The sequence below is a fragment of the Eptesicus fuscus genome, chromosome 9, assembly GCF_027574615.1.
Source record: "Eptesicus fuscus isolate TK198812 chromosome 9, DD_ASM_mEF_20220401, whole genome shotgun sequence".
Taxonomy (NCBI): domain Eukaryota; kingdom Metazoa; phylum Chordata; class Mammalia; order Chiroptera; family Vespertilionidae; genus Eptesicus; species Eptesicus fuscus.
Window position 1 is genome coordinate 99,839,160 of NC_072481.1, and position 12,549 is coordinate 99,851,708.

General features: G+C 37.3%; 1 protein-coding gene and 1 pseudogene across 4 annotated transcripts in view; one reads left to right on the forward strand and one right to left on the reverse strand.

Annotated features, from left to right (window-relative positions):
* The first annotated feature begins 214 nt into the window (after positions 1-214).
* Positions 215-308, forward strand: LOC114227290 (U6 spliceosomal RNA; annotated as a pseudogene).
* Positions 309-1,831: 1,523 nt separating this feature from the next.
* LIMS1 (LIM zinc finger domain containing 1) overlaps positions 1,832-12,549 on the reverse strand; it is a 185,841-nt gene continuing 175,123 nt past the window's right edge. For 3 of the 4 annotated variants that reach the window (XM_008154110.3, XM_054721598.1, XM_008154109.3), the window contains exons 7-10: positions 11,481-11,573; positions 11,041-11,089; positions 8,019-8,094; positions 1,832-4,616 (exon numbers count right to left, since the gene is read on the reverse strand). In XM_008154110.3, the coding sequence (XP_008152332.1) occupies positions 4,502-4,616; positions 8,019-8,094; positions 11,041-11,089; positions 11,481-11,573 (333 nt within the window). In that variant the 3' untranslated portion in view covers positions 1,832-4,501. Of the gene's footprint in view, positions 4,617-7,142; positions 7,820-8,018; positions 8,095-11,040; positions 11,090-11,480; positions 11,574-12,549 lie in introns of those variants that run through there. The other variant, XM_054721600.1, reaches the window with a different exon arrangement.

The following is a 12,549-nucleotide window of genomic DNA, read 5'->3' on the forward strand; positions in this document are numbered from 1 at the left end:
GATTTGGCTTATACATATGATCATTTTCTTTTATTCATACTTATGAATGTTTCTACTATATATTCAAGAACACTTGAATTTTCTTACACATGCAAACACATAAACACACACGCCAAGAGAAACAGGACCTACTTATCAACTATACACATCCTCTGATATGAGAGGGGGAGGAATTCTGGTAACTTATCGCGGTAAGGGTTAAAAAAGACAGTCTGTGCAGCACACACACTAAAACTGGAACGGTACAGAGTGTAGCGTGGCCCTTGTGCAAGGATGACACGCAAATTCATGAAGTGTTCCATATATTTTTTTTAAATATTTTTTTATTGAGGTATTATATGTGTACATATCTTACCATTACCCCCCCCACCCCACACCCACACATGCCCTCCCCGCCCAGAGTTGTTCCATATTTTTTTTAAAAAAAGACCATGTTTGTGGAAACTGCTTTGTGAATTTTATATAGAGAATGTTTAATTAGATATTTTCACATGGATTTAGACAGAGTACTGTTAAATTGTATTGCTAAAAGAAATTACATATATAAGTAAAAGTGCCTTTTAAAAAATGTGGAACTCTTTTTTTTTTAATTTCTTTATTGATTAAGGTGTCACATATTTGTCCTCATCCCCCCATTCCCATCCCACACCCCTCCCCACAGATGCCTCCACCCCCCTGTTGTCCTTAACCACTGGTTAGGCTCATATGCATGCACACAAGTCCTTTGGTTGATCTCTCCCCCCTACCCCCACCCTCCCCTACCCTCCCTCTGAGGCCCGACAGTCTGATCCATGCCTCCTTGTTTCTGGGTCTGTTCTTGTTCATCAGTCTATGTTGTTCATCATTTCCCCTAGATGAGCGAGATCATATGTCACTAGAGATATACTTATAAGAACCGAATGTGAGACGAGCAATAATAGTTATGCTGAGAGGCAAATGAATCAGTCTGTAGTGAGTTTCTTTCTGGACCAACAGTTCTTTTGAGACCCAATTTCAATGTCCACAAGCTCCTTACGTGTACATGTCAGCACTGACTTTTCAGTTCTGGATGGTGGACAAATGGTGGTAACGGAGGTCCGACTCCCTCTGGTTTGGTCTCGGCCGGACTCAGGGGCGCGCGTCCTCACCCGGACCCGGGATCCAGCCTCACCCGGACCCAGGGGCGAAAATGTGGAACTCTTTTAAAAATTGAGGTATAATTGATATATAACATTAATTTCAAATGTACATGATTCAATATTTGTATATAATGTGAAATGGTCACTACAATAAGTCTAGTTAAACTCCATCACCACATAGTTATAAAACTTTTCTTGTGATGAGAACTTTTAAGATTTACTCTTTTAGCAACTTTTAAATATACAATACAGTATTACTATAGTCACTGTGCTGTGCATCACATCCCTCTGATTTAATTATTTTATAACTGGATGTCAGTGCCTTTTGACCCTCTTCACTCATGTTGTCCACACCCTACCGCCATCTCTGGCAGTCACCATTTCTTCTCTATAAGCTTGTTTTTGATTTTAAGATTTCACATGTAAGTGGAATCATATAGTAATTGTCTTTCTCTGTCTGACTTATATCACTTAGCAGCATAAAATCTTCAAACTCCACCCATGTTGTTGTAAATAGCAAGATTTCTTTCTTTTGTGGCTGAGCAATAGTCCAGTGTGTATGTATATACTAGTTTATATCACACACACACATACACACACACTTTCTTTATCCATTCATCCACCTAGGATGCTTCCAAAAAGAACTTTCTTAAACATTAGCCTTATATTCTCATAGTTCTGTCTCAAAGCCATTCAAATTAATACACAACAGGTTATTGTTAATAATTAGGAACATTTATTAGGTACCAAGAGTATATTGCAAAGGTTGCTATATAAAAACACAATAAGCAATATAGTGTCCCTGCCATTGAGCTTACAATCTAAAATGAAATACAGTAAGAATTCTGTAAGCCTACCTTGAAATTTCCTAAACTTAGAAATGGCTGTTTTGGAAATAAGTAAGGCAAAATGACCTATGATTTCAGGTGCAATGTTAATAAGGCTTTGAACACAATCCAAAGAATGTTTAATTTGTATCCAGACATTTCCCCCAATTATATCAGGCTTGGAAAAAAAAAAAAAAGAGCACTTAGAAATTTGGTAGCAACAATGAATTTTAACTGGAAGTTAAAACTGCCTTGCTGGACTTTAAACAAAGAAATGCTTATTAGCCTGAGTTTTTTCACAGCTAGGAAAAGCTTCACAAAAATATTATGAACTACACCAAGTTTGTCTTCTATTCCAATATAACTTTTCAACTTTTTCCTCCTTTCCCACCTGTAAGGGCTCCAATGATAGCCCTATAAGGGAAGAAAGTATTGTATCTAGAGGAAATACCCTAATAAGTAGAACTTACAGGAAACATTAACTCATGCTTTAACAGAAGGAGCCAAACAGCACTGGGACCTCCGGCCGCAGGACGGGCGGCCACAGAGGCGTGTAAACAAAGCAGCCAGCTCCGTGCACACGCCTTCACGGGGACGCAGAATGTAGGTGGAAAGAAAAAGAATCTAGTTGTTTGCTTTTCTGCTCCGTATTTCTGGCGTAGGCATATTTTAGAATTTAACATCAAGACCCTACACTGCAAACCCTGTACGTACTCTTTGACCTCTATCTATAGTGTGTGTATATATATATATATTATAAATACCTTCAAGGTTTTCATTGCTGGTCATAAATCAGCTGACAAAGGCACACTGAAGGGATTTTGATTCTTACTGTCAAATGCAGACTTTTAAACTTCTGAACACGTGCAGTCTTAATCTATATATTTAATTATTTTCAATCATTTGTAATTCTTTGAACTCTAGAAGAACACTAAAAGTAAGTTATTGGTTATAAGTTATCTGAAACCTGAAATAGAATTTGCCCTGTAACATGCATACACAAACTTTTCAATACAAATATTTTAATGGCAGAGTGATAGCATTGTGAGGTGATATTTTTAATGGCAAAACAGTATTTCAGCATTTTTGTAAAAAACAGTAACTTTCCCCTTAGAAGTCCGTCTTGCCACCTTTCTTTTAAATGATAACATAGCAGAAACATGTAAATAATGTTCACAACTAAATGCTTTGCATACAAGTTTATCAAGAAAGAATGGTCCAGAAACTTCAGAATGAAACCTTTTATGAAATAGAATAACTCACTACTTTTGACCTAAAATTGACACTTAAACATCCCTCTTCTAATTTAAGTGCCATTTATATGTCTTACTTAAAGCAAAGCAAATCTAATCAATTGTGAGATTTGAAAAGAAAAACTTGAAACACATATCAACATGATTCTCTTCTAATAAGATGGTAGATATTAATTTTAATGTGTTTCCCAAAAAGGGAGAAAACAAATTTTAAAAATATAATCATAGATGTGGTAAATGATTCTGAGTTTATAAATCTCAACCAATACACTTGTTTTTAGTTAGTACTATGCGGAACAGCTAGAATTCCTGATTAGTATATATTTTTCTAAGGCAGGGCAAGTTTATGTACAAAGCATAGATATTAACTTGGTTATAAAGGCAATATGACCAAAACGTCGTTATAAAGGCAATATGACCAAATACATTCACTTTTTTTTAAGTGATACATTTCAAGCTACATAAAATTTAATTTCATGTCCTATTCTAGGACTACATCTTTGATATTAAGCTTAGAAGCAAAACTGCTGTAATTACAACAGACAAAAACTTTCATTTTCCAATACGGCAAAGTATATTGTATTTTCAAATATAGAGAATATATTTTTTTTGCACAAAATTTAAAAAGGCGAACTATTTAGCCAGCTATAACTATGGTTAATTGTATGAAGAAAGAAGTTCACAAGGAGAATAAAACATAAAGCTAAGCATAATTTTAAAAAACTAAGCATAATTATTGCATTTTACAACAAAAAGTCCAAGTAGTTCTGAATACACTTGTTTTGTGTTAGTAATGTGTATATTCATTTTATAGGTACCAGTTTATAAGCATACTAAAATTCCATAAGATTTTTCTTGATTATTTTTCTTCCTATATCCTCCCTAAAAGCAGTTGAAATTAACTTTCTTTTTAGTACAAAGTAAAATAATGTTTATATTCTTTAATCTGAGTCATGTAAAAGGTGACTCCTTACTTTCATTTTTAAAAGTTGTATTTAATTTTTGGGACCTAAATTAAAATTTAACATTTAACCATATGGTTTTTGCTATTAAATATAGTCTACTTTTTAACAAATTGAAAAGGGTTATTGACAAAGGCAAATCTTTATTTCATCTGTGTTTTAAATATGATCACAAACTTTTTTCTTTTTTAATGAGACAAAGAAGATGAAGAAAATGTTCATCTAGGTCCTCTTCACTCAACTGCTTTGAGGGACAAATTTAAATAAGGATGGGTCACGTCAATAACGTTGTTACTCTCTTATCTTTGCAGAAAAGAGAAAAAAAAATAAAACCAAGGAAGTTACTTCCTTCCTAAGGTCTCAGCTAGTTTCTTAAGTCTTTTCTTCAGCTCCAACGGGAATTTCTCATAGCACTTTTTACAGACTGGCTTCATATCGAACTCCACAAATTTATTCCTAAAGATAATGATAAAAAAATTAGTGAAAATATATTGAACATAAACACATAAATAATGTGAAATAATTTTATCGAAGTAAATAAAGATACTATATGATGACATGTTAGCAAAACAACTATAATTCTAATCTCAATTCCTATCAATGTGGTAGATGTAAAAATTTATAATATTCGAAAAAACTTTCCTATAAATTGATCCTATGCATTAAGCTATGTAATATAGAATGTGTACTACAGTGCAGTCAGTGCTAAGTGATCAGAAAATGTAGTGTAAATAGAACTAGGGAAGTAAAGTCAGTCATATTTTAAATACCATGAGAACACTTTTAAAATTAGGTAGCAATAAGGTTTTGTCTTTCCTGATAAAAAAAGGTTTGCCCCCCTCACCCCCCCAAAAAAAATCATCTGAAATAAATCTTACATCAGAATGGGCTATTTTGGTTGGTTGGTTAACAGAAAGGCTGATAGGGCAGATACAGTAAGGTTTCAATCCCTCTTCACGAGCACAAGTGAACCAGACTCCCTGGATGGAGAACTCAGGTCTTCTCTTTAAAAGCTCGATCAGTAACCTGACTGGCATGGCTTAGTGGTTGAGCGTTGACTTATGAACCAGGAGATCATGGTTTGATTCCTGGTCAGGGCACATGCCTGGGTTGCTGGCTCGATTCCCAGTTTGGGGTGTGCAGGAGGCAGCCAATCAATGATTCTCTCTCATCATTTGATGTTTCCCTTCCTCTCTCTCTGAAATCAATAAATATATATATATTAAAAAAAAAAAGCTAGAGCAGTACACATTGTTAATTTAATTGTAAAACAGTTCTGGAGAGGACAGTTTTCAGATGGCCTCCTATCTGCCATAGTGTGCTAACTTGTAATTATAATAGCTTATTACTGTTGAAATCAGGGTTCGTCATTGTGAATCGAGTAAATACACAACTTTATAACTTGTTCATTTTCTGTAAAATTATATTTAAGAAGCATTTCTGGAACAAGCCTGGCAGTACACTATCATCTATGACAAATGATAAAATCAGCTAAAACCTTTTATTTTAAAGCTCCATATGGGAATTATTTTCTAGCTGTTTTTCAGAGATCCTAATTCGAATGTTATATTTCAATTGTCAGTTTGATTTAAACTATTGAGCTAAAAAAATTTCTCCCAAAGACTTTTTAGAACAGAAGCTATTAAAACTGCCATTCTTTTTTTTTTTTTTTAAATAGTTGGAGTACTTTTTTAAAAAAAAATATATTTTATTGCATTTTTACAGAGAGGAAGGGAGAGGGATAGAGAGTTAGAAACATCGATGAGAGAGAAACATTGATCAGCTGCCTCCTGCACATCTCCTACTGGGGATGTGCCTGCAACCAAGGTACATGCCCTTGACTGGAATCTAACCTGGGACCTTTCAGTCCGAAGGCTGACGCTCTATCGACTGAGCCAAACCAGTCAGGGCGATTCTTTTTATTTTTATTTATTTTTATTGATTTCAGAGAGGAAAGGAGACATCAATGATGAGGGAGAGGCATTGATCGGCTACCTCCTGCATGCCCCCACTGGGGTGAACCTGCAACCTGGGCATGTGCCCTGACCTGGAATTGAACCGTGACCTCCTGGTGCATAGGTAGACGCTCAACCACTGAGCCACACCAGCTAGGCCATTCTTTTTTTAACCTTTTGCACTCGGATGTCGAGTGCAAATTACTCTTTGAATGTATCAATAATTTGAAATATAAAAAAATCCAAATAAATAAGTTTGTATGAAAAGAAACTCCAGTTTTTTATTCTACTGCCGCGCTTTGTAAAATCTGGGGTATTTAAAAATTAAACCCCGAGTAGAATAAAGGAATCGAGAAAAAAGCAAGCGAGTGCAAAGGGTTAAATTGAAGGAAATTATCACTGCTTTCGGAGATACTGCTAAGCAAATCTTCTATTTTTAAAAAATAATAGTTTATGGATTTTCAGAAAGAGAGAAAGGGAGAGAAACATCGTGTGAGAGTGCAACATCAATCAGCTGCCTCCTGCACGCTCCCCACTCTGGATGGAGCCCACAACCTGGCCATGTGCCCTGACCAGGAATCAAACTGGCGACCTTTCGGTGCATGGGATGACACCCAACCCATTGAGCCACACTGGCCAGGCCACGCCATTGTTTTAATCTCATATTTGAATTTTAACTCCTCTTTATACAAAGAAACATGAAAACTTGAAAAAATGAAGAACTTAAAACACAATGGTACCCATAAAGGAAACATGGAATAATTATGATAACAATTCAACAGAATTTCAAATTGAAATATTTCTCATAAAAATCAGAAACAGAATTTAGAAACATCAAGAAAAAGAATTCATTAACAGTAGCATATGGGCACCATATGAAAGCACACATACCAGGTGGGACAAAATGAGGTTTACAGCTGTGAGCAGCAAAAAGAGTTTATTCTTATATTATTATTTATTATTGTATTATTTTCCATACGAACAACTGTAAACCTACTTTTGCCCCACCCTGTACATACACCAAAGATAGTACATATCTTATTATGTACATTATGTGGCGTTTGCTTAGATCTGAAACACACTGAAAGAACTTAATTTATTACAGAACTTAGAACATGAGACTCGGACTCTATCAATTAAGTAAATTTAGGCAAAGAAACCCCAAACGAGGATTTTAAAAGCTACAATTATCAGACAAAAGTACTTTACAACTTTTCCAGTATCAAGAGATGGAAATTCTTCCCTCTGAATCAATTAAACAAAAAGAGAGAGAAATCCATCCCATATTGTAATTTAAAAAAGGAGATGAGGGAATTTACAGATTAAGGGAAATAAGGGATGTACAAGCTGGTATTAAGTGTGAGCCTTATTCATTTAAGCTCTATAATTTTAAGAATTATATAAAAGGACCAACTCTACACAGGACAGATACTTGTATTTTACTCTCTAGCATTTACAATACACACCAAAACGAAATTTAAAATGTAAAGATAAAAACATATTCCAAAGGACAAGAAAAGAAGGAAGTTGTGGAAACGACAGAAGGGACAGGAAGTTTACAGACAGACAGGCTTTTTCTTTCTCTGCTTGTCCTTTTCCTTTGCTTCTCTCTCCCGTTTGGCAAGTCGCCTCTTAAATTCTTCTGGCATTTTCTCATAACAGTGTTTGCAGACTGGTTTTAGATCAATTTCAACAAACTTATCCCTTTGAGCAGGACAAAGAAGGAATAGAAGAAAGAACAGGGAACAATTAAAGGAAGAACTTTTACTTTCAGAAGGCCTGAGTAGAAAGAAGAAAAAAGGAATCAAATAATTCTGTTTTTTAAAAAATTCTATTGTTTTAAAAAATGTTACCCCAAAGTTTTCAGTGTTAGGATTCACACTGGATCAAAATGTATACTTACTTGAGTGTTAATTTAGTGTTGCAGGTAGAACAGGCAAAACAGTTCACACACCAGGCCTTGTTAAGAGCGGAGACCACTAGAGAAAGAGAAAAGACATCTGGTGACATACTGGTATGGGAAGTGGGGGAGCTTACATTTTCAAATCTAAAACAGAATTAAGGTTATTTCCAAGACACCTGGCAGAGGTTCTCAAGAGGTTTGCTTGCAAAAGAACCACATAGCTAAAAACTTTAGTGTCATTAATTAATGTTTATTGAATCTATCAACTTTAAAATATATATATATTTTATTGATTTTTTTACAGAGAGAAAGGGAGAGGGATAGAGAGTTAGAAACATCGATCAGCTGCCTCCTACACACCCCCTACTGGAGATGTGCCTGCAATCAAGGTACATGCCCTTGACTGGAATTGAACCCGGGACCCTTCAGTTCGCAGGCTGACGCTCTATCTACTGTCAGGGGTAATCAATCAATTTTATTAATTTATTTTTTCACATTAAAAACATACAAACTGAATATTTGTCTTCCATGACTGTAGACTTCATCTTAGGAAAGATCATTATTGCCCTTTCCTTTTTCTTTCTTTTCTTAAAAAACAAAAACAAAAAACCCTATATAATAAAGAGGTAATATGCAAATTGACCATCAGCCCAACACACAAGATGGGCACGCCCATGTCGACACAAGATGGCCACCACAAGATGGCTAGCAGGGGAGGGCAGTTAGGGGCAATTGGGTCAGCAGGGGAGGACAGTTAGGGGCAACCAGGCCAGCAGGGGAGGGCAGTTAGGGGCAATTGGGTCAGCAGGGGAGGGCTGTTAAGGGTGAGCAGGCTGGCAAGGGAGGGAGGTTAGGGGTGACCAGGCCAGCAGGGGAGGGCAGTTGGGGGGGATCAGGCCTGCAGGGGAGAGCAGTTAGGGGCGACCAGGCCAGCAGGGGAGAGCAGTTAGGGGCGACCAGGCCAGCAGAGGAGGGCAGTTAGGGGCAATTGGGCCGGCAGGGGAGCAGTTGGGCGTCAATCAGGCTGGCAGGGGAGTGGTTAGGGGGTGATCAGTCAGGCAGGCAGGCGAGTGGTTGGGAGCCAGCAGTCCTGGATTGTGAGAGGGATGTCCGACTGCCCATTTAGGCCTGATCCAGTGCAGGCCTAAATGGGCAGTCGGACATCCCTTGAGGGGTTTCAGATTGGAGAGGGTGCAGGCTGGACTGAGGGACAACCCCCCCCCCCCCGCCCAGTGAACGAATTTCTTGCACTGGGCCTCTAGTGTGTGTGTGTATGTATGTGTGTGTGTGTGTGTGTGTGTGTGTGTGTGTGTATTTTTTTTTCTTTTTTTCCCTCTGGAGAGGAAGGGAGAGGGAGAGAGAAACATCAATGATGAGAGAGAATCAATGATCGGTGCCTCCTGCACGCCCCCTACCGGGGATCAAGCTCATAACCTGGGCATGTGCCCTGACTGGGAATTGAACTGTGGCCTCCTGGTTCATAGGTTGATGCTCAACTACTAAGCTACGCCAGCCAGGCTCTTTTTTTTGTGTGTGTGTTTTTTAATCCTCACCAGAGAAGTGACGATATTTTTTTCCATTGATTTTTTTAAAAAAAAGAGAGAGTGGAAGGGAGGGGAAAGGTTGAGAGAGAAAAAGGACAGAAACATTGATGTGTAAGAGAGAAACTGACTGGTTGTCTCCAACACATGCCCTGAATGGAGATGGGGATCAAACCTACAACCCAGGTATGCACCCTAAACCGGGAATAGAACCATCTGGTGTACAGGCCGATGGTCTAACCACTAAACCATGCCAGCCAGGGCTATTATTGCCCTTTTCTGCTTGTATCTTTAAAGAATATACATAGAAATCTACTTTTTCTTTCTGTAATGAAACTTTATGAGTTAATTTTTACTACTATGTGTCTCTTGAAAATGCTTGACTGAGTTTCACTTATTAGGAGACCATTCACTGAAGGCATGAATTTAGGAAACTGCACATCAACCTTTATAGTTAAATATCTTTTTCTTTCTCTTGAGTATCCTATGAGGCATATACAGTAAATGGTATGTACCACATCTTCACACCAAAGCTTAAGTCCTCTCACTCCTGTGGACAATGCAGTGTGTATATAACATGCATTATTACATCACTCAGATGAGCTTTTTGCACATAATGCTTGCCTACCAGTACACTTTCCACTACTTTTCTATCCCTATTGCCACCGATCTAACAAAGAAATATGGACTAGAGAAGTAATTAAAGAAAAAGCCCAGACAGTAATGTATTCACCTACAGCAGTGTTTCTTTTAAAGCTAAGAGCTTCCTTTGACAGCTTCTTTCATCTGGTAACCATCCCATGTAGGAAGAACTTTTATTTTCAATGGCACTAAGATTACTTTCTTGAACTAATCCTTTTGCAAACCACATATGTGCATTATTTCAGCAAGTATCCCAAGGTAGGTTCTCGGCCGAGAACCATGAAGCATGCTGAAAACAGGAATGTTTAAAACATTGACAACAAGTGTCTGGCAGAACTGTGCTAGCAACTATTACCAAACACAGCTGCTTTCAGTTCTAGCCCATCAGCTGTGCCTAATTACCCCAGTACAAGTCCTAGAAATGTCTATAGGTAACTGCCAGGTTTTAGCATCTGCAAGGTTAAAGTGAGTCTTCCTAACTACCATGCAGATTAAACTGTTCTTAATAAACACTGCTCTACAGCTTCCAAGTTATATAGTTCTAGGGAAAGGAAAGAGACATCGGTTCCAGGGTTGGCCATAAATGCTTTCTGCACTTCCTAGTGTAACCACGCTGCAGCATTAGCCTAAAGTATTATCATAAATGAGTAACAAATCCAACTCTTAGGCCATGATCATCTCACTGCTATAAATTACTTGGGAAATATGCCAAAGAAAGAGAAAAAGTAACTGACAATAATCACATTCCAAATTATAGCAATCAACTTCTTTCAATTTTCACAATTTTCAAGTGTTTTTGTGTCAAAATGGTGCCATATAAAATTACTATAGTTACTTACCATCACCTTCTATAACACGGTTGCAGTGGAAACAAACATCACCAAATAGCTGAAAAATGAAAAAGAGGCAAAAATTCAAAATGTGTTAGAACTAAGTTTTAAAACACCAAACATTTAACAAAATTTGGTTCTTTCTATTACTTAAAAACAAATAGCTGGCTACCTATGTCCAGATTTTACGATTACTAGAGAAGATGAGTAGCAGTTCATGGACTAATTTTTACTTACGATGAAAATAATGTACTTTTCATCACTATCAAAACAAAAAAAATCTCTGGAGATGTTCCATATTTAAGGAAGCTAAATGAACATGACATCCCAAGACTGGGTACAGTATTGAAGTGCAAACATTTTTTTCTAAGTGATTTCTTTGTAACTAAAATATTGACAAACTTAAATTTATAAAAGTATATCTAGTATCCAATGAGTACAAATAATACCTGGTTATAGTGGGTTTCACAATATGCAAGGCCCTTCCTTTCATAATGGCGATGTCCAAGAAATGGTTTTTCACACTTGGCACAAACAAAATGCTGAAAAAAAAATTGCTACAGGTCATTTTTTAATTGCTATATTTTACTTATTAAATGAAATAAAACTCCAAAGTTACACTATCCTCAAAGATGATACATGCAGGCTTGAGGCAGCCGTTTCATATGGCCATGGGCTCTCCGGTAGCCCTTTCATTTTTTTTTTTAAATATATATTTCTTTATTGATTTCAGAGAGGAAGCGAGAAGGAGAGATAGAAACATCAATGATGAGAGGGAATCACTGATTGGCTGCCTCCTGCATGCCCCCCACTGGGGATCGAGCCCGCAACCCAGGCATGTGCCCTGACCAGGAATCGAACCCGGGACCCTTCAGTCTGTAGGCCGATGCTCTATCCACTGCACCAAGCCGGCCAGGGCCCTTTCATTTTTATTTCAGGTGTCCGACAAGTTACTCTAAGACCCAGCCACACAATGAGAAAACAGGTGAACGTCTGAGAGGCATCTGTAAGCAAGGGCTGCTGCTGGAGACGGACCATGACACTTCCTGCCTCAACAAGATTTATTATGATAAACAAATTGAGAGATAAAAATCACATAGTCATATCAATCGATGCAGAAAAAGAATGTGACAAAATCCAACACGCTTTCTTGATAAAAACTCTAAGCAAAGTGGGAATAGAGGGATCATACTTCAACATAATAAAAGCCCTATATGACAAACCTACAGCCAACATCATACTCAATGGGCAAAAACTAAAACCATTTCCCCTAAAAACAGGAGCAAGACAGGGATGCCCACTTTCACCACTCCTGTTGGACATAATACTGGAAGTGCTAGCCATAGTGATCAGACAAGAAGAAATAAGAGGCATCCAAATTGGAAAAGAAGTAAAACTGTCCTTATTCGCAGATGACATGATATTGTACATAGAAAACCCCAAAGACTCCATCAAAAAACTACTAGATTTAATAAATGAATTCGGCAATGTAGCAGGATACAAAATTAGCACCCAGAA